Genomic DNA, 23,449 nt, shown 5'->3' with positions numbered 1-23,449 from the left:
ACATCAATACTTCAGAGGGGAAGTGGGGTATTTAGTGTGGAGTTACGAGATAAGAAAGTCGGCCATTTTTGCCAATATGCTTTTGGATATTGGCAAAAATGGCCGACTTCCGTAGCATTATGCTTTGATGATCGGAAGAGACCATCCAATCACAGCCCCCAAATTCCCCCACGTGTCCATCAGAATAGCTATATATATCTTTGTCATCATTTTCACGAGTTTTCATTCACAAGCACCAGGGAAATAAATCTCATGTTCCCCAGGCAATAAATCCCCGGTTACCATAGTTGCAGGAAGCAGGTTATACATGGATAATCAAAAGCAAACCCAATAGAAACGCTCGGGGATTCCTCGGCTCTTTTCATTTGTGTTTCCCCAGACCTAAACAGACGACACGACACTGCTTTGCAAAGTTCCAAAAACGAACTGGCAAACTGGCAAAAGTAAACAAAAAACAAAACTACTTCATGAAAGGTCATACATTCATCAAAAACAAATGAAACCTAGCGATATGTTTTGTCTTCTTACAGAGTCATGGAGTGCGTGTATCTGTGTTTCGATACACAGACGTTCGGAGAAACACGAACGTCAAGTTCAAGTAAAACGACCCCTGACACACACATTTTGACCCGTGCACAAGACGTTGTATCGATAAACGAAGCACAAATAAGAAACAATAATAAAAGCAAAGAAAATAGCAACAAGATATGCAAACATCTAACAAAGCCGAGCAACCAGAATGACAGGTCTAATGAAAAACAAAGAGGTACTGAGTCGGAAACTCGTTTCTCGTTTGTATGGCCATATTGGGTTTGATGCGTGCATGCCTGGTTTTCTCCTGTAGATGGGTGTCGGCACAGAAGGTCTGCCCGCTGTCCTCAGCCAACATGCTCCGTCTTCATGGCAGCTCAAATTTTTTATCGAGGTTCTCTCCTCTAGATCCGCCGTGTTTCGCCTAGGGGCTTTCGCTGCCTAGTTGATAGGGTCACCTCGTAGAGGATGTGGTCATAGACCACGCACGGTCGGTCTTGGGATAGGGAAACGTTATGCTAGTCCGGAGGGATTACGCCACAATGGCCACCTCGCGAAGACCCAGGGTCCTAGACTAGGGAGGTCCAAGGGGGAGCACCGGGAGGGCTACCCCTCTACCCGCACCTCCAACACAATCCCTTCCCCTGGTAGCTTCATCCCCAAGGAGGAAACAAAGCTACCTGCAACACCCCAGTCGGAAACAAGATCGCGATTCTTTCCTTCGCTGCACGACGCAAATCTTCTGTGACCTTTGACCAAACGTAGCTTCTACATTCGACCACTCAGCTTAATATTTACAACAGAAAGCCGAGGGGGTGGAATACCGAGATGAATCTACAGAACTGTGCATCCTCAAACCTGACATATTCATCGCAACATTTAATTAACTCAAAAACACAGAAAGTTGCTTTCACACGCCAGCTTTGATTGCCAGTGGTTATCAAACCGGGACTCGTGTGGTTATCAGCACGGAACCCGTGTTTCAAAGCATGGCTCCCTGGGTTGATTGTGCACTTATTTTCTCACTACCAAAATGATGACAAAAACGATGTTTGGTGGTTTGTTGACAGACCAGCTTTTTTGTCGGTCCTCGGGGGGCATATCGACTTTTGTTTCATATTTATTGACGAAGGCCTTGGTCAATAAATATTAAACAAAAGACAATATGCTCCCCCTCGGACCGACAAAAAAGCTGGTCTGTCAACAACCCATCAAACATCTTATAATATTCACAACATTAGGACAACACACACAGAGAAATACATATAACATACCATTCGTCCACAGGTAATACCGGAACATAAGATGCTGAGTACAATACTGATAAAAGGAAAGTAAGAGAGAGAAAGATAGTTAGAGAGAGAGAGAGAGAGAGAGATTCGGATTCGGATTCGGATGGTTTATTCACATAGGCCATTGCCCCTAGTGAAGGGGTGTGAACAAAAGCAAAAACATTGAATCATTTTTACATTCAGTAGACTCAAAACAGTGCATATTTTTCTCAAAAGTGGATAACAAATACATCCATGCAGACATCTATATACAAAATTACGATAACAGTGTTTCTCGTATCTTAAATGCTTTATACAAATATAAACATAAATCACGTACAGTTTTTTCATGTGTTGAACCTAAAAGAAGGCTGAGTCGAAAAGCACTTGGTTGCCTGTAATATTTCAGTGGGATGAATTTTTCTCTCAATTTATGGAAGTATGGACAGACAAGAACAAAATGGACTTCATTTTCCAGTTTATCTTTACAAAAGGGACACATGTAATTATTAACATTATGAACTTGTTTGTAACGATGAGTGTGAACGGCAATTTCAGAGATCCCTAACCTAAACCTTATCATCATGAATCTTAAATGTCTGTCAATATTGAACAAAAGGTAAGGTTTGATCTCAGGAACAGTACAAAATGTTCTATACACAGAAAATCTTTCACTATTTTGAATATGAAACTCCCAGTCTTGCCATCTGCATGCAATTAATCTATCTTTCAAAACATACAAAAACTTGTTTTCGTCAACCACACCTTGATTCAACCACACAAAACCATATCCTAACTGATACAATTTACAACGCACATTTGACGCCCAATTCGATTTACCATTCTCATCCATCCTGTACAGCATTTTATATGATTTATGAGGCAATCTATGCTCAGACATTCTCAACAATTTCAACCAATATTTAATACATTTCAATATTGAATTTACGTACAAAGGGTATCTGTTAGTTTCTCCATATACTAAATCGTTTGGTGTACGCATTTCTAAACCCAGAAACTTTTTCAATGCAAATAAATGAACCTTTTCACATTCTATGGCTGCTTTATCTAAGCCCCATAACTCTGCACCATATTGTGCAATAGGTTGCACTTGTGCGTCAAATAGCTTTAGATAAACATCCAAACTAGTATTACCGAGAGAGAGAGAGAGAGAGAGAGAGAGAGAGAGAGAGAGAGAGAGAGAGAGAGAGAGAGAGAGAGAGAGAGAGAGAGAGAGAGAGAGAGAAAGAGAGAGATACAGAGAGAGGGGGGAGGTAATGATGGTGGTGGTATCATTTACAATTTATACACTCTTAAATACAAATATGTTACAATATGTTATATACTCTTAACTTGCGAATGTTTGGAGGAATCAATATTGAGGAGTTATATCAGGTAAATTTGATCAGAAGTTATATCATTGTAGAATGTGTCTTTCTTGTTTCTGAGCGAACGTTCCATGAACATACCATTTTTTAAAATTTTTTAAATTAAAAATTTTTTTTTTTTAGTTATCACTGATAACTAACTATATTAGATATGATAACTGCGATTCAACGCACACGTGATAGTTGTTTTCATCATGGCGAGATCACTACGCTCCCAGTTTGTAATCATTACGAGTAACACTTGTGAGATACTGTACATCTTTCAACCACAATGATAGCATCTGTGGCCTTGACTGCTCTCAACCAGGTGAGTCGTCGATAATTCACCAACGATCGGGAGGATTCGAAAGCGATCTGCGTAAGCATTGCTTTGAATGGTCACACACCCCCCCCCCCCCCCCCCCCGAAAAAAAAACACAAAAACTTTTGGCACGAGTAGGCTGTCATAGGACGCTGCAGCAGCCAAAAACTGATGCACACGACTTTGCAAACACGAAGCAGGTAGACAGGTAAGCGCGGTAGGCAGGTAAAAATACAGGAGGACAAAAAACGGCTAGAAGGGTCAGTCTGTCATTAGGTCTACGCCCCCTTTTCTAACAAACCGGGTATAAAACCATCCGTCGCATCTGGTTCCTCCTAGTTGCCACCACTTGCTTGCCAGCTAGCATCCATTCCGCTGTTATTCGTCATTTGTGTGTGCGTGAGTGTGAGTGCCTTTAAAAGACTCGGACTTCAATCAAAACGGTAAGTATACAATATGTTTTTAAATAAAAAAAAACAAGAATGATAGGCTATTGGAACGTTTACTATTGACAAAACAAAACGTTAAGCATAGGTCCCACTGTGACGAATTTTGACGGCGAACTACAACGATTCGTGGAGAAGCTAGCCGAGATCGTCGTGGTTCGTGTTAAATCGTTCGTGTTTGGCCGATTGTTCGCAATCATTCGTGGCAAAATCGCAGTTTGTTTGTTTGTTTGTTTGTTCATGGGCTGAAACTCCCACGGCTTTTACGTGTATGACCGTTTTTACCCCGCCATTTAGGCAGCCATACGCCGCTTTCGGAGGAAGCATGCTGGGTATTTTCGTGATTCTATAACCCACCGAACTCTGACATGGATTACAGGATCTTTTTCGTGCGCACTTGGTCTTGTGCTTGCGTGTACACACGGGGGTGTTCGGACACCGAGGAGAGTCTGCACACAAAGTTGACTCTGAGAAATAAATCTCTCGCCGAACGTGGGGACGAACTCACGCTGACAGCGGCCAACTGGATACAAATCCAGCGCGCTACCGACTGAGCTACATCCCCGCCCGCAAAATCGCAGTAACTCGTTGTGGTTTGCCAAAACATTCGTGATGGTGGGACCTAGGCTTTACATAAACGTTCTAATTTAGTAATTACCTCCATTCTTTTTTTTTAATTCTGAATTTTGGAACGTTGGCAAGTTTATCTTTTTTTTAATTTTTTATAGGTTTTTAAAACCAATTATTTTTGTAACGACTGACTTGCGAGTGTAATGTTTGTCTGTGTGTGACATATCCCTCCTCTCTGCCTGATTGATGCTGAGATCTGGTCATAAGGATACATAATGTCTTCATTTTTTTTTCTTATGAAAACGTAGGCACTGCGAACAATGTGTTAGTCTACTTATATTTTAACTGTTGTTGTAGTTATTTTTTACCCTTGTTCTTCCGTTTCATGTTTCCCACAAGGCTGTCCTTTATTGAGCCGGAAATTGACTGCGTAAAGACTTGCGAAGTCTTTTTAACGAAAAAATAGTACCAAAGCTTCGTGCAGCCAGCTTCATGAAGTACGCTTTGCGGAGTCATCTTCGTCCAATTTATTTGAGACTTTAGGAAAAGTTGTTGCATTTCTGGATTTTTTTTTAAAACTACAAATGAATTCGAACAGTTGAGACATTTGTTTTAGGGTACATGGTATTAATTCATCCACCCACCATCCATCTATCCATCCATCCATTTATTCATCCATCTTTTCATTTATTAATTCATCCACCCACCATCCATCTATCCTTCCATCCATTTATTCATCCATCTTTTCATTTATTAATTCATCCACCCACCATCCATCTATTTATTCATCCATCTTTTCATTTATTAATTCATCCACTCACCCATCCATTCATTTATCCATCCACACACACATCCACCCATCCATCTATCCATTGATTTATGCATTCCACAATTGCAGAAGGTCAAGATGCACGTGCTAGCCGCCCTAATGTTGTTGGCTCTGGCCGCGAGCCAGACGAACGCCCAACCTGCAACCATTGAGTACGACATCACCAGTAAGTTGTTTCTTCACAACCCAAACCTGTTTACCTAATTAAAACAGTTGGTGTATTTTTTCAACAGAGACTTATTAGTGCATTTTCTAAATATTGAGTGTATTTTCTTACCAGGTAGAGATGCTTGTTAATCATGTGACCGACGACAACTGTAAGCAGTGAAATTACAATACAACGTCCGCGCACTGATCTTTCTTTCTTTATTTGGTGTTTAACGTCGTTTTCAACCACGAAGGTTATATCGCGACGGGGAAAGGGGGGAGATGGGATAGAGCCACTTGTCAATTGTTTCTTGTTCACAAAAGCACTAATCAAAAATTTGCTCCAGGGGCTTGCAACGTAGTACAATATATTACCTTACTGGGAGAATGCAAGTTTCCAGTACAAAGGACTTAACATTTCTTACATACTGCTTGACTAAAATCTTTACGTCGCCTCTTACGACATGCTGGGGAGCATCGGGTAAATTCTTCCCCCTAACCCGCGGGGGGGGGGGGGGGGGGGGGGGGCGCCGCGCACTGATGACAAAACTATAAGAATATGACACTGGAGTGTTGAACGTTCCAATCACCTACCATTCTTGTTTTTCATTGATCCTGCATTTGCAACTTACTGTTCTGCACGTGACATTCGTTCCGCTGTTCTTCCTACTTGACAGACTGCACAGCCTACAACTTCCCCATGGGCATCCACCACGCCTACCACCAGGACTGCAGACGCTTCTACAACTGCGACAACAACAACGGTGGCAAGACCACCAACTGTGCCGATGGACTTCTCTTCAACAGGAATACCTACATTTGCGATTTCGACGCTACATGCCCGACCTGTGAGTAACTATTGCGCGGGGGTGGGGGGGGGGGGGGGGGCGGGGGGAGGACGTGAACCATGCTGTTCCGTGTAGGTGACCTACCACCCCTTTCACGTATACCCGTGTATCTCTGTCAGGATTGCCAGTGGTGCAGTGGTGATGCAAGTGAATAGTTCTTAAGCCAAGCAAACAGGCACGCACACATGCGTATCACCAATTCTTGTCCCAAATAGAAATATTTTCTGAGAGGACGTTAACCCCCCCCCTTTAGTTAGACGCACACATGCGTATCACCAATTCTTGTCCCAAATAGAAATATTTTCTGAGAGGACGTTAACCCCCCCCCCTTTAGTTAGACGCACACACGCACAACCAACAAAGACAGTAAGGTCGATGAGGACTCGAACACGGAGTTTTATGAAACAAGTTTATACGTATAAAAATGAACACATAAAATGTGACATCACACAAAACAAACAGATCACAAGTAACAGTATAATATAGTAGAAACCAATGTCAGTTCTGCCTGAAATAAGAAGGAGGGGGGGGGGGGGTAAGGCGTGCCTGAAACGCTTTGGACAACCTGAACCATACTGTTCCGTGTAGGTGACCTGCCACCCTTTTAACCAATCCCCGTGTTTCTCCTGACTGTTAATATAAGTTATGTCTAACATGCTGACTGTTAGCAAAATGATAACAGACATGTCGAGAAAATGGATTATCAGTATGAGCCGAAGGCGAATTAGTACTGATTGGTAAAAAAAAAAAAAAAAAAAAGCCACACGGTGCACTTGAATGGAAATAACCACATTTATCAGACACGCTATCGAGAAAGGAGGAATCATATCAGAGCGAGGCTCATTTGTTTCCGCCTTTGAGACAGTATGTCTGATTAATGTGGATATCCCATCCACATCGTACGACAACGAATTGATTGCGTTATGCTTCATACAGTTTTTTGCATCGTTTTTCAAATATACAACAGTGCAAGACAGGTTCTTTCGTAAAACTCTTGTCGGTAGCTGCTAAGGAATCTTTTCTTTGTGAGTACCCGAAAGTCTCAGTCAGTTAAGAAATTTGGCAAAGCCGCCGAATGGTACCGCCAACCAAGTGACATAAGAGATTAGAATGTTGTCATTTCATTTGGGACGTAACACGTTCTGGACATTTTTCTCAAAAACTCGATTGGTCGTTTTTGTTAACGATGGGAATGGAATTGATCAGAATCTCTAGGAATTGTCTCTTATATTTCACAACTGTCCTTTCTCATCGTCAGGTCAATTGCGTTTTGATATCAGGGCTGTTGCAGTGTAAACCATTGTGTCTGCAGACACTTTGCTTCCATCTCGCTAGGGTTGGAAGTCTCTTTCAAATTGTAGTCACAGCTATCCAGTTCAAAAGCATCTGCTGCAGTCTTGCACTGTGTCTGTTTTTGTTTATGCTCTTTGGCTGTTTTATGCAACCCCCGTCGGTAAGACTTCAAATGACATTTTTTGGACACATTATTGCATAAATGAAGCTTGGGCATGCTTTTACCGTTTCTAAGCGATTTGACTTTTTCAATATTTTTTGCTCAGCTTTTCACCAAATTGTGTTTAGCTAGGGGTAATATTTAGCTCCGCTGTTTTTGATGTGACCGTCTAAAGATGGCGCCCGTAACTGATTACTCACTTCCTACGCGATATCACTTGGCTAGGACGACTTCCTGCGATCTGAGCAGCCCTTGCGAGATATCCGCGAGACACGCTTTTATTATGCTTTGAATGTCACGAGAACTTCGAACCTCGGCTTTCGTATAGCTCGCGCGAGATAGCTTTTCCACATGCTTTGATACGCTTTGAAGTTGACGAGAGCTTGGATTACCGACTGGGTCTATTGATTTAGGCTTCCTGTTTGACCAATGGTTGGTTTCAGTTTCGTCATGTGACCAGTGAAATCGCAATAACAGGGTATAATGCTGCGTGCCTGAACAACTTATTCGGACAGCGTGACTCGACCAGGTCCGTTATGTTCCGTGCAGGTGGCCTAACACCCCTTTAACCAATATCGGTGTCTCTCCTGACTGTCTACAGGGGATAATGATGCGTGCCTGAACAACTTCGGACAGCGTGGCTTGATCAGGTCCGTATTTTCCGTGTAGGTGGCCTAATAGCCCTTTAACAAATATCCGTGTTTCTCCTTTTTGTCAACAGGGGACAATCTTGCGTGCCTGAACAACTTCGGACAGCGTGACTCGACTGGTCCGTTATGTTACGTGTAGGTGGCCTACCACCCCTTTAACCAATATCCGTGTTTCTCCTGCCTGTCAACAGGGGATAATGCTGCGTGCATGAACAACTTCGGACAGCGTGACTCGTCCAGGTCCATGATGTTCCCTGCCCTGTGTTGTCGCCAGTACTTCGAGTACCAGTGTGCGGATGGCGGTACATGGACCCACAAGTACTGCCCCAACAACCAGCAGTTTGACCCCAACACCAGACAATGCTCCGCTGGTTATTCCGGCGACTGCACTCAATGCGGCTCTGCCGCCACTGTTGGCAGCGATCGTGCGTACATTTGCAACAACAATTCTGTCTTCACTTAATGTTTTCACATAGACTGTGGTGGTGGTGGTGGTGGTGGTGGCGGTGGTGTGTGTGTGTGTGTGTGTGTGTGTGTGTGTGTGTGTGTGTATGTGTGTGTGTGTGTGTGTGTGTGAACGTCTGTGTTAAGCGATTCTCTGAACACTACAGGACAGAAACTTTACCTGTACATTCTTTGGGATGATATTTTCTCTTTTCTCCAGAAATGTCTTTGATGACGTCATATTCAGTTTATAAAAAGTTGAGGCGGCACTGTGGCGACCTCATTGTTTAATCTAATCGAAATGTTGACCAAAAAAACCTTTGACCCGGTTCCGGACTACGAGATTGCATTTCAGCTTGGAATCTTAAAACATGATCATTAAAATTCTAATAATTCTAAGAAGAACAAGATACCAATGAAAATGTAATCACGAGAAACATGGACAATAAAATAATGAACAAGGACCGGTTTGGACGGATGTCTTCGTCAGCAAAAAACAACAACTAAAACTAAAGGAGAGATGAAAACTCCTTTTATATTTTTAGTATTTTTTGCTGATGAAGATCTCTCCTTTCATATTTTGAGTATTATTTTGCTGACGAAGACACCAAAACGGGTCCTTGTTTGTTCGTTTATTGTCAATGTTTCTGGTGAGTACATTTCCATTGTTATCTGTTTCTGGTTCTTCTGACCTGCAGTCTCTTGTGCCCATTCTGATACTTCTATTAAAAAGCAAAATCTTCAATGACAGATTTACAAAAGGATTGCATTGTATTCTTAGTCATTTACTTGAATCCAAAAACATATAGATATATGTCGTGGTTACGCTGAAAATGTGTCATTTTTGCGTTCCCACGGAGACCAGCGCGACACTTCTCGGTCTCCTGGTTCCGGGCAACCAAGCCTCACTAGTTTCGGTGATGACTGATATCGGGTGTCCAGTGTTGATCTTTTGCTTTAATGAGACACGACACCGATTGAACAGACCTAGACGTCTCTTCTCGCTCACTTATCTACAAGAAAATCAATGACGTCAAAAGCGAGAAAAAAACTGGAGGTCGTCATAAATGCGAATAACGGTGTCATGCAAATGTTTTGTCACTTCTCATGTAAGTCTCCCACCGAGGAAATGACACAGAATGTGGAGAAGAAAGCTTGTCTCGGTTACTTTGTCATACCATGAGCAGTGGAAAAATACTCGTAAGGTCAATATCCCTGTGCATATATCAGTATCGTATCTCTTTAAAGTAAAGTTTCCATTTATTGTCGTGACATATGTACAGTATTTGGCATGACGTATCCGTTGATCTTGAAGTTTCAGGCCGACAGATTGACTAAATGGTTTGATATGGCGTCACGCGGCTTGTTTCTCTCTCCCCTGTTTCCAACAGCCTGCGAAGCTACACACATGGAATTCATCGATGCGTGCCACTTCCGGTCCACGGCTGTCGGCATTGACACTGTCCGATGGTGCCCCCAGGGAACCACGATGAGCCAGCAGATGTGCAGATGCGTCGCTTCCAACGACCAAAACTCCTGCAAGCAGAATACTCAGCGTATGTCAAGGGGAGGCATATCATGAGGAGGAGGGGGGGGGGGGGGAGAAAGAGAGTGAGAGAGAGAGAGAGAGAGAGAGAGAGAGAGAGTGAGAGAAAGAGAGTGAGAAAGAGAGTGAGAGAGAGAGTGAGAGAAACAGAGAGAGAGTGAGAGAGAGAGAGAGAGACTCGGAGAGAGAGAGAGAGAGAGTGAGAGAGAGAGTGAGAGAAAGAGAGTGAGAGAGAGAGAGTGAGAGAGAGAGAGTGAGAAAGAGAGAGAGAGATAGTGAGAGAGAGAGAGAGTGAGAGAAAGAGAGTGAGAGAGAGAGAGAGAGAGAGAGAGAGAGAGAGAGAGAGAGAGAGAGAGAGAGAGAGAGAGAGAGAGAGGATAACTGGTTTGGTACACGAGACTCCGAGTGTGCGTGCCGTGTGTGTGTGTGTGTGTGTGTGTTTGTGTGTGTTTGTGTGTGTTTGAGTGTGTGTTTGTGTGTGCTTGTGAGTTTGTGCACGCGTGCTTGTATGTGCTTGAGTGTGTGTGTGTGTGTGTGTGTGTGTGTGTGTGTGTGTGTGTGTGAGTGTGTGTGTGTGCGTGCGTTAGTGTGTGTGTGTGTGTGTGTGTGTGCACAGGTGTCTTTGTCTGTATGTGTCAATCTATCTTGTGTGCGTCCATCTATCTATCTATCTATCTATCTATCTATCTATCTATTGTCGTTAGCATAGTTCTTATTTCCATGCATTGCTTCTCACTGTTTCTTGTTTGTGAGCAGAATGCATCGAGAACGACAAAGCCGAGATGCGATTTGACGTCGGTAAGAACAATCAGCTTATTAATTAACCAGGATGAATGAAAGAATGGATGAATGAAAGAATGGATGAATGAAAGAATGGATGAATGAAAGAATGGATGAATGAAAGAATGGATGAATGAAAGAATGGATGAATGAAAGAATGGATGAATGAAATAATAGATGAATGAAAGAATGGATGAATGAAAGAATGGATGAATGAAAGAATGGATGAATGAAAGAATGGATGAATGAAAGAATGGATGAATGAAAGAATGGATGAATGAAATAATGGATGAATGAATACATGAATCAATCAACATTCCAAGCAACCAAGCAAGCAACTAAGAAAACAAGCAAGCAAGCAACCAACCATCCAACCAAGCAAAGAACCAACCAACCAAGCAAACCACCAACCAACCCTTCAATAAGTCAACCAACAAACAAACAACCAGACAAACAAACACACAAACAAACAAACCATGGATCACTTCCACTTCCTCTTTACCGGCTCGCAGGCAGGTTTTATGTAGCCTCGCCCGCGATCCCAAGCTCATGCGTGTATGATTCGTAGTTCTCATATCCCTAATTATTGTAACCTTCATTTACCCTGTCACTTTCCCTATCGCTTAACGCTGTATGGGGGCAAGTTCTAGGTGTCCTTCGCCGTCACTTCCAGGGGCGGATCTCATAATTTTTAAGGGGGGGTTTCCAAATTTGTTTTAGGGACAGATCGACGACGCGAAGCGTTTTGAGGACGCAAAGCGCCCGAACCTCCTAGGGCGGTCCGGGGGCATGGCCCCCCTCCCCCCGCCAGGAAAATGTTGATAAAAACAATGAAAATGGAGCAATCTGGTGCAATTTGAGCCAAGAAACTACCCCTAGTAACCTTCCCAAAAGTTGATTTAAGAAGACAAATTAGGATTAAAACAAGAGAAATTGACCGTTCTGGTTCAACTCGAGCCAACAAATTACCCAACTACCTTACAAAACCGTAATTTATATGACAAAGGCCGGCTCCTAGGGGTCCGGGGGTATGCTCCCCCGTAAAATGTTGGTAGAAACAAGGAAAATGGAGCAATCTGGTGCAATCTTGAGCCATCATTTGTTTCTTTATTTTCAATTTTATTTCGTTATTTTTCCATTTTTGTTAAGGCTGGGGCCCTTCCGGAAACCCCAGAAATCCCCCTGGATCCGCCCCTGACTCCCAAGTTGAGTTGCATGAAGTATTACCCCACATTACCCTATCACTTACTCTTGATCCCTTATCCGGGCCGCGACCTAAGCTGAGGTTGGTGAGCTGTGCGGTTAGTGTGTTCGTTCCTTGTCCCAAATGACACCATCATTGACCCTATTCCTGACCCTGCTTTGGGCAAGTTCTTCGTGCCTTTCGCCTGCGACCCCAAGCTGAAGGGGCGTACGGTTTTGGAATGTACTATTACCCTAGTTTACCCTATCCCTAACCGTCCGACAGGCGGGTTCTACGTGCCCTTGATGTCGATGAATCTGAGATAGGTGGAGTGGGGCGGGGACGTAGCTCAGTTGGTAGCGCGCTGGCTTTGTAGCCAGTTGGTCGCTATCAGCGTGGGTTCGATCCCCACGTTCGGCGAGAGATTTATTTCTCGGAGTCAACTTTGTGCAGACTCTCTTCGGTGTCCGAACACCCCCGTGTGCACACATGCGCACGAAAAAGATCCCACGTTCACAGCGAAAGTCTCAGGGCTTGGAAAACACGAAGACACGCATGCATCATCTCTCGTCTCCGATTATCATGATCGTATTTCGATACTTTGACGAGACAAACCCAATGCTGGTGTGTCGAAGAAGACAGCCACAGCGGGCTTGTTCGAATCAAAGTATCACACCATATCTTCAACGTATTACCAATACCTGTCCCAATATAGACCAGTTGGTCTAAGAGGACGTTAAACCCTAATAATCAATAGGTGGAGTGGAATGTACTATTACCCTAGTTTACCCTATCCCTAACCGTCCTACAGGCAGGTTCAACGTGCCCTTGATGACGCCGATGAATCTGAGATGGGTTGAGTGGAAAAACGGCGCCGTCTCCAACACAAACGGTGGCCAGTTCAACCAGAACTCCTACATGGACATCGTCCACTTCAAGGGTAACGACTTGAACGGCGAATCTGCCTTCCGCATCGCCTTCAGCCCCGACCTGAACAACCTGGGTGCCAGCGACACACCCATCGTCTCCACAGGCGCGCCCGGTGACAGTAATGTAAGGGGATGTTGTCTGTATGTGTTTTGATGTGTGGGGTTTATTATACTCGATCACTGGAACCAGCAAAACATAATCATCAATGAAAAAAGATTACGTGAAGCTGTCTTTACTTTACTTGGTATGACACTGAATTTCGCTAAAAAAAAAAAAAAAAAAGCAGCCCATATCTCATGCGGCCATTGTTAAACAGATTAGACAAGATACAGTTCACCTCCGGGACAACCTGTGTCTGGTCTGTCTGAAAACACCTCCGCGTGAGGGGTTCTGCTGCCAGCGCGGTGAAGATAAAAAGGGAACATTTTCTCTGCCCGCGCGGCAGCAAGCAGGATGTCTCTGAACTGAGTTGTATTCTTTGATTGTTTAAGTAGAGAAAATAGTCCTCTTTTTTTCATACCAGAAACATCTCTATGCTGTTAATTTTAAAGTTACCACAAGCGAAATAATAATTCTCAGTTATTATTACTGATCTTATCTAATCCTTCACGCCCCAAATCTTCCTCCTCTGTATACCTCCCGTGTCCGTCACTGTCTGTGTGGCGCATTGCCCAGCGATTGATGGACGCGGGTATGCTTAACAACAACAACAACAACAACAACAACAACCATACCTACCATGTACCACCACCAGCACCCAAACAACCACAACAACAACAACCATACCCACCACCACCACGCACTGATACACACCGACACACACACACACACACGCACACACACACACACACACACACACCACCACCACAACTCCACCACCACCAAAAAAAACCAAAAAACATACCCACCACCACCAACACCACTACCACTCCACCACCACGCACTGACGCACACACACAGACACACACACACACCACCACCACAACTACACCATACCACAACAACAACAACAACCTATGCTCAACAACAACAACAACCTATGCTCAATGTCTCTTTCAGTGTGCGATGGGTTCCCAAGTGACCCTGAACGCCAGAAGAAACGGAAATGGAGTGAGAATCAGCTTCCAGGTCAGAGGTTATAACCCCTCAACTCAGACGCAGACCGTGGCCGAGATCGCCGCCGACGTCAGCTCTGGGGTAAAGTGTCTTCATACACAAATTCATCGTATCATTAACTGGCATCAAACACAATTATCCACATAAGAAACGACACCAATGGTGTGCTCTTCGTGAGGTCTTTTTTTTTTTTTTACCGATAACTCAGTGCTGAAGCTTCGTGCGGTCAGCTTCGCGAAGTTAAGGACAGGCTAAATAAACACGGAGATGAGCAAGATAAATGGGAGGTCCAATAATACATATTATTAAGATAAATAAGGCCACGGAGATGAGCGTTTCAAACAATTAAGGTCAGGAAGCATTTCTTTCATCTTTGTTGTTTTGCTTTGTTTGTTTAGCTTTCTTAAACTTAAGTTTAGTAGTAAAGTCTGAGTGATTCATTATTCGATTCCTTCATTGATTCATTGGTTGACTTGTGTCTGTCTTACCTGTAAAGGACAGGCTTAAGTCTGAGTGATTGATTATTTGATTCTTTCATTGATTCATTGATTGATTTGTGTCTGTCTTACCTGTTAAGGACAGGCTTAAGTCTGAGTGATTGATTCATTGATTCTTTCATTGATTCATTGATTGATTTGTGTCTGTCTTACCTGTTAAGGACAGGCTTAAGTCTGAGTGATTGATTCATTGATTCTTTCATTGATTCCTTCATGATTCATTGATTGATTTGTGTCTGTCTTACCTGTTAAGGACAGGCTTAAGTCTGAGTGATTGATTCATTGATTCTTTCATTGATTCATTGATTCCTTCATGATTCATTGATTGATTTGTGTCTGTCTTACCTGTTAAGGACAGGCTTAAGTCTGAGTGATTGATTATTTGATTCTTTCATTGATTCATTGATTGATTTGTGTCTGTCTTACCTGTTAAGGACAGGCTTAAGTCTGAGTGATTGATTCATTGATTCTTTCATTGATTCATTGATTCCTTCATGATTCATTGATTGATTTGTGTCTGTCTTACCTGTTAAGGACAGGCTTAAGTCTGAGTGATTGATTCATTGATTCCTTCATTGATTTATTTGTGTCTCTCACCTGTTTATTTGCATGTCTGTTTCTGCGATACAGACCATCCGCTTGGTCGCTGTCATCCAAGCTGACGTGGATGGTAACCTTGTCCTGAGAGGCAGGGTCAAGGTCAACAACGGACAGGCCCAGGAGATGAGCGGTCAAAACACTCAAGGTCAGCCTTTCTTTAACCTTTGTTGTTTGGCTTTGGTTGTTTGGGTTTCTTTCTTTCTTTCTTTGTGTGTATGTTCTTGTTTTTTGTTGCGTAGCTATCTCATATACTTTTCCTTTAAGGGGAAGTGCCCCGACTATGGACATCGATCACTTTCTGTTTCCTACTGATAACTATAGCTTGTTTTCTCTCGAAGAAGTTTTATTTTGTTCTTGGTAGTTGTTCTCTCTTCGGTTAACCGTCAGGCTTATGGTTCGAGCGACTTAGCTTTGATAGACATTCAGCAAAAAAGTGATGCAAAAAGAGTTCACAACTGGTCCATAATTATTAGGAGACTGGGCGCCCAGTGGACAAGTGGACAGACCATCTCGATATAAAATGCGCACTATATTTCAAAATAACATGATATTGAAAGCGTGTCGGCTAGGTATAGGCTATTTTCATGAAGCTACTTAATGCAGACTGAAAGTTTTTGTCGTTTTTTCCCTTCCGTTTGTTGAAGGTGGTCCATATTCGGGGACACACACTTTCTCGGAGATTGGGCTGTTATTTTTTGTTTGCGCTAAAAAGATTGGACACACTCTGCTAAAATGTATCAATTACAATCTTAGATATCTTATATTGCAAATTGTGTGTGTTATCAGCTGTGTCTGAAGACAGAAACTAGCACATGTTAAGCTTCAAATTTAGAGTGAACGCTGTCAAAAGCCGAACAAAGGTTAAAAAAAAAACACTCAACGGTTTTGAGGTTCAGGCGTTCGCAGCTGGTTTGACAGATGCAAGTTATCCATAAACGGTACATGTGGGGAATGGAATTGGTTTGAACGCTCTAGCACCCTTAGTTTGTAAGAAAATGAGGTGGTCCATATCACGAGTCGGTCCTTCCCCTATACATATTATTCGTGTTCACTAAGATTTAAAGCAATGTTCTTCTGTTTCAGTGAGCAACCTCAGTTCTATTTCGCAAGTCTGTGGTATGCAGATTGGCCGTTTCACCGGAACTGTGTCCGAGGTGAGAGAGAGAGAGAGAGAGAGAGAGAGAGAGAGAGAGAGAGAGAGAGAGAGAGAGAGAGAGAGAGAGAGAGAGAGAGAGAGAGAGAGAGAGAGAGAGAGAGAGAGAGAGAGAGAGAGAGAGAGAGAGAGAGAGAGAGAAAGAGAGAGAGAAAGAGAGAGAGAGAGAGAGAGAGAGAGAGAAGCACCCTTCAGGTGCATATTATCCATCAGTTAATTAATGAATACAGTAACAAATTAACTTACTTCTGTGTCTATTATTATTATGAACATTTGTGCGCCTAATCTAAATATAGCCCTAGGCGCTTACAAAATATACAATACATAGTGAACATTATACGAAACACAAATCGACAAGGACCAAGACACTCTATGAACGTATGTTTTCATATATTTATGTATTTGTTTGTTTATGTATTGTATTATGTATTGATTGATTTATAATTAATGATGTATTCCATGTATTTATTTGCTCAATTATGTTTCGACCTTTTCATTCATGTTTGCGGTTGTTTAAGTCAGTTGTTGACCGGTTGACTGATTTATTTACTATCCTTTTTGCAGTTCGCCTTCTGGAAATGCACCGCGCCCACTGCGCTTCTTAACACCATTTAAGATGGTTGCCTACCTTGTGTGAAACCCATGCAAGAACGTGGAGTATCTGGCGAAAAACACAATGGCCAAATGGTTACACCTTTGCTTCTGTTATTCTTTTTATTTTCAATGTTATTGATGCTATGATTTCATCCAAAGATTGGTCTAAAATGGCAATGAAGATGGAAACACCTGGAGTATGAGTGGAACTTTTTTTTCTGAAATATCAAAAATATTAAAAGTTATCATCTATAATCAAAATCTTATACAACAATTGTTTTTACGGCTTTTAAAACTAACATTATTTTTATTTTTTCTTCTTCAAATATACTATTCGATTTAACAGATTAACATTCATACATTTCAAGTTTCTGCATATGAAGTTTTCACAAAGGTCTGAAAATAAAAGAATAATACACATGAAACGTTTGATGTCTTCTGTATTCGTTTTTCGCTTGAAATGTCGATGGTGTTGTACGAAGAATATCTTAGTCGTGCCTAATTTCGCGGAATCAGAAACATTTTTGCCCATTTTGCATAATCGGCAAAACGATGCACATGTGGCGAAATCGGCAGCATTTTTCCGAAAATGCGTAAAGGCTTCTAAAACTTGCCCATTTTGTGAAATCGGCAGCCAGTCCGTAACTTATTGTGTCACCAAAATATTGCGTGTGCATTGCTTTAGCTCCCTAGTAGGGTTTTTATGGTCTGTGTTGGTCCGTGTCGAGCAAACACTGCATAAGTCCGAAAATGCCCGAAAAGCTACCCTTTTTGCCATAACTTGCCAAAACCTATCTATCCATTCTAGCATCTAGATGTCTATGTGTGGTAATACCCAAGGCATTTGAGAACTTTAAAACCCGAAAAATGGCAGCCGATTCCGCGAATTGGGCAATTCCGTGAATAATTGGGCACGCGTCTATATATACACTGTATCATCGCATACACATAAATCAACAGAAGGAAACGACACTTTGCAATAGTTTACGTACTTGAAATAAAGAAGGCAACCGTGGACGTTTAACTTCACAGGTAAAGACAAAACGACGACAACAATAGCAACAACAACATCAACGAAGCCACGGACCGAGACAACAGAGGAAATCCGACAGAACAACATTTATAATTATACAACAACAATGCCTCCATCAGCAAAGGTAGCAAAAGGTCATAATTATCTGCATGCTTGTGCGAGGATGTTCTTTTACACACATGTGCACGGATAGACAGAGCTTTAATTATCATACATACTTATTTCAATGACACCAACCATAAAGGCACAGTTCTTCCCATGAAGTGGACATGCTTTTAGATGGGACAACAACATCCCTACACTTTAACACATACGAACAATCAAACTTCTGACTGCTTTCTTTGCAGATTGGGAATGGGTTGACTTATTAATTTCACAGATAAATCAATTAGTATGTTATATGCAGTCTTATATCGCGCGCGAATCTCCAGACTCGGACTCGAGGCGCAGGGATCTATTTATGCCGTGTGAGATGGAATTTATTTACACAATACATCACGCATTCACATCGACCAGCAGATCGCAGCCATTTCGGCGCATATCCTACTTTTCACGGCCTATTATTCCAAGTCACACGGGTATCCGTTAAGCCCTTATCCCATTCTGCTCAGAAAGCACCCCGGCTGTTGGTTTTTGGTAATTGTTCAAGTGGAGGAAGGTCTCATGCCACGTAACAGCCTTGCCAGCCTCACGGCCATGCATTAGCCTCGACTCGGATCAATTACGGGACTTCACCCAATAGTCAAATTACAGAAGAATATTTGAAGCGGGCGATATTTGCTCTGCTTGTCTCTGTTTTATGGAAGGACAGGCTTGAAAAGTAGAGAAACAACGTTATTTGGCCCTAACTAAAACTGAACAAGTCACAATACCGCTGAATAATTTTTTTCTTTTTTAGTTCATAACCGAAAGTCGCTGTCCATCTTGTGGCAGACAACTCCCGAAAACCCGTAACCAGAGTGAAGCCCCTTGTGTTGACGTCGCCACATGTCTGCGCAATCACACACACACAAATACAGACAGACACACACACACATACACACAAACACACACACACACACACACACACACACACACACACACACACACTCATTCGTACCCCCCACCCAACGCGAACACACCAGCTATACATACAATCCGCTCCTCTACCATCAGTAACAAAAAAAGTAATGCTCGCTGAACTCACATGTCCTCTAACATTCCAGAAAAGAAAATCGTAGAGTCAAGTAGACCGAGACAGCGTAACATTATGACCTCTTTTTACATTAGAAAACCGTGCATAAATATATACGCGCATTGAGTCAAACAGAAAACCTAAGCAACCAGTAAGAAGAAGAAGAAAAAGAACAAGAAGAAAAAGAAGAAGAAGAAGAAGAAGAAGAAGAAGAAGAAGAAGAAGAAGAAGAAGAAGAACAACAACAACAACAACAACAACAATAATAACAACAACAACAAACAACCAAACAGAATTACGTTGGCAAGTCAAAAGAAGGTAATGATACATACATGTACACAAGAAAAAAACCAATTATCAACGGAAACCCAAACCGCCAGCTCTATCAACTCTAAATCTAACACATTGTCTCCCAGGTACGGATATATCCGTACCCACTCATCTGACCAGGTACGGATATATTCGCTCAAGCTGTTAGCTTCAGTCGCTTCCTGTAACGTCCATCTAACGCCTGCATTCCAGCGTGTTGATACACAGAGTCTACACAGCTACTACAATTCTGAGTCACCTGCTGCAGCACAGCTGCCCTCGGCTAAAAAAAACTTGATCAACATAGGTGGGGTAGAAAGTGCTAAGTCAAGTTAACGCAATCCCTAGTTTATTTCTTCATCTTCGCCTTGATTTTGCTTAGTCTTGGTCTTGCGGCCTCTGACCAGTTTGTTAAAATCCAGAGCAACAATCGATAAGACAGCTAGGGCCAACACGCTGACGCCCAACACACCCGTGGCGGTGGCAGAGGGTCTCCAATCGGAAATACTATTCTTGCGTCGAAGGGTGGCAGAGAGGTTACGCTTGTCCAGGAGCAGTAAGCTGTAATCGATTATTTTCTGTATCTGCTCTTCCGTCAGGTTACGTGGAGCGCCCGAGGGTTTACAGGGGACGTAGCACATCGTATGACTCTGGAAAGAAAAGCGAATAGTACACTTAAAGCAGAAGTGAGCACGTTGTGAACACATTTCTCAACAAGTTTTGAACAATTTTTGACATAGTTCTACTTGCAACAGACGCACACATGATAAAACCACATTGCTGAAAAGATTTCATTTGAACACGAGTGAGTCAAATGTTCATTTGAAAACTAGGTGAACACTATGTGTGCTACTTTTGCCAGTATAACTGTGTACTATTATTATTTCACGAAGTGTTCCAAACTTGTTGCAGAAATGTGTTCAAAATGTATTCACTTCTGTTTAGAGTGTTGAGTAATGTTTCAAGAAAGCATGATGTCAGAAAGAAAAGCATAGAGTCCAGAAAGAGACTCAGCTAGCAGATCACTGAACGTCCTCTTTTCACAAGAGAAATAATGCATAATATGCAGATGCACATGCGCACATGAACACGGATATACACGCTCCGGTGCACGAACTGATTTATCCACATAATTAACATTTCAAGACCCACCAGACAATACCCATTCACGCATGGGGTATGCAGTGGTTTTGCTGGTTGGTAACAGTGCCAAAGGCAAACTGAATATTTAAAAACATTCTAGAAACAATAAGAGTACTAGAAAATACCTAATTCTCACTCGATGATATAGTCGAAGATATGGTGTTACTCACTGTTACGCCGCCATCAGAATATGGGAGAACAATGTTGTCAGAAGATGTTGCGCTGCCTGAACCTTCGGCTGTCGTAGTTCCACAAGGTGTTGCGGAACACTCAGAGCCTGATTGTGCCGTTGCAATCTCAGATGACGCAGTTGACGCCACATATGATGCGGCTGATGTCTTAGATGACGTCGTTGACGTCACAGATGCTGCTGCTGCTGATGCATCAGATGACGCAGTTGATGTCACAGATGTTGCGGCTGATGTCTCCGAAGACGCAGTTGAAGTTTCAGTTGATGCGGCTGATGTCTCAGATGACTCAGTTGGCGCCACACACAATACAGCGGATGTGTTGTTCAAACAGTCAGGCGCAAACCTCAGAAAGAACGAAATTATTCATGTGATCAGTATTGCGCGAAGAAATATGAATCTCACACTCCTTACCGTGTAAATAATTCGACTTACCATCTCAGATCTTGACAGGCTTTTTTACTTGGCATAAAATCACCCCTCCGTTCGGACACATACCGGCAATCAGTACACTGCGCCGCTCTTTCTGCGAAGTTGAAATGTTTGCGTGAATACTTTTTTGAACGGACACTGGCGGCAATCTGTTAATTATTATCACTCTGCACGGGAAGCAGTCAGGATGTTAATTTGTGCTAAGTGTCCAAGTGTAGGGATGTTCCCATCCCATGTAAAAGCCTGTCCAGATCTAGATGGGGTTTTTTTTGGTTTTTTTCCTTTAGGCCAAAAAAAAAAAAAGTCTGTTTACGGTAACATAGGCAAAAAAATAGGGTCGGTAGGATGTTTTTATTTTTTTTCTTCAAAAAACCCATATTTTTCAGTTATTTTGCCAAAAAACAGCCTTTTTTTCCCCCAAATGCCCAAAAAATAGGGTTGGTCGGGATACCGTAAACAGACTTTTTTTTTTTGGGGGGGGGGGGGGGGGGCTTACGCCCAGCCGACCACGAAGGGCCATATCAGGGCGGTGCTGCTTTGACATATAACGTGCGCCACACACAAGACAGAAGTCGCAGCACAGGCTTGTCTCACCCAGTCACATTATTCTGACACCGGACCAACCAGTCCTAGCACTAACCCCATAATGACAGACGCCAGGCGGAGCTGCCACTAGATTGCCAATTTTAAAGTCTTATAGGTATGACCCGGCCGGGGTTCGAACCCACGACCTCCCGATCACGGGGCGGACGCCTTACCACTAGGCCAACCGTGCCGGTCCAGATCAAGATGATGATTCATGTATCAACAGTATTCACGGGAACGACTTTGCCTTTCAGAGCTGAGTGATCCCTCATTGATTGCTAGACTACGGTATTTCGATTGAAAAGTCCAACTTGGCTGTTAACGATCCTGTTTTATGACAAGACATACTAACCATGCAACACAAATATCCCCCATCATGCTAAAGGGGGATAATCAATAAAACGCAAGACTTGTGATCAGTCAAGCATGTAGCTTATATTTATTTGTATTCAAGACATTTATGCATTTTTATACCGTGTGCGAGGACAGACCGCTTCCCCCCTATGAAAGATCTGACTGAGAGTTGCACTCCTTGATCGCTAGACTTTGAAATTTAAATGTAAAATGTCTAGCTCGGCTTTCATTAACCGTGTTTTACATTCAAGTAATATCAGTCTTTTGTGTATATGTGTGCTTTTTAACCATACTCCGTAAACTACCAAATATAAATATATTTTTGTCTATTGAATCAATCAATCAATGATTAAAATAACCATCAAATAGATAGACGAAGAGAGTAAGAAAGGAACAGCAGGAGAAATTGGCAGTTAAACTCAACTCACTGTTTTGGAGCATCTGGGTTAGCTGCAAGAAACATTCCAGCGCTTGCAAAATGATATATTCAAAACAACTTTGCAGCTGCCATAAGGCAAGACATTCTAGGCTTCAACAGTCCAGCAATGTTTTCAGAGAAGCTGGATGGAGGTATTTATGCTGTTGTGAATCCAACCAAGAAAATATGACTCAAACAACAGTGGAGTATAGCACACATTTGACTTGTCGCACGGTCTTCAGCTAAAGAAGTTGACGTACATTTGTTACCTGAAGGACTATATAGTTTTTAGCACAGATGAGAGATAAGACGCTACACTTGACTGAATTGAGTACAGATACAGAATACACAACGTTCTCGAACATTTACAGTCCAGGAACCAGTCAAGCCGCCGCACAGAAAGAGGGCGAGAAACAAAAGACAGACGTTTTACGTCCATTTGATTAAAATATGCGGTATGTTACCAAAATGGGTAATCTTGAACGTTAGTGTGTTAAATTCATAGCTTAGAATTCAGAGGCATGTAAGCCTCCAAA

At 42.5% G+C, this 23,449-nt stretch overlaps 1 protein-coding gene across 1 annotated transcript; it reads left to right on the top strand.

Annotated features, from left to right (window-relative positions):
* The first annotated feature begins 3,778 nt into the window (after positions 1–3,778).
* On the top strand, positions 3,779–17,702 carry LOC138971408 (uncharacterized). The gene is made up of 11 exons (XM_070344132.1): positions 3,779–3,934; positions 5,406–5,502; positions 6,161–6,331; positions 8,626–8,859; positions 10,270–10,434; positions 11,181–11,222; positions 13,199–13,440; positions 14,377–14,514; positions 15,561–15,675; positions 16,614–16,684; positions 17,248–17,702. Exons 2-11 carry the CDS (start codon positions 5,415–5,417, stop codon positions 17,296–17,298), a joined length of 1,317 nt encoding a protein of 438 aa, XP_070200233.1. The 5' UTR covers positions 3,779–3,934; positions 5,406–5,414; the 3' UTR covers positions 17,299–17,702.
* The last annotated feature ends 5,747 nt before the right edge of the window (positions 17,703–23,449 follow it).

The sequence above is a fragment of the Littorina saxatilis genome, linkage group LG7, assembly GCF_037325665.1.
Source record: "Littorina saxatilis isolate snail1 linkage group LG7, US_GU_Lsax_2.0, whole genome shotgun sequence".
NCBI classification, from domain to species: Eukaryota; Metazoa; Mollusca; class Gastropoda; order Littorinimorpha; family Littorinidae; genus Littorina; species Littorina saxatilis.
This window is presented reverse-complemented; position numbering and strand designations above follow the sequence as displayed.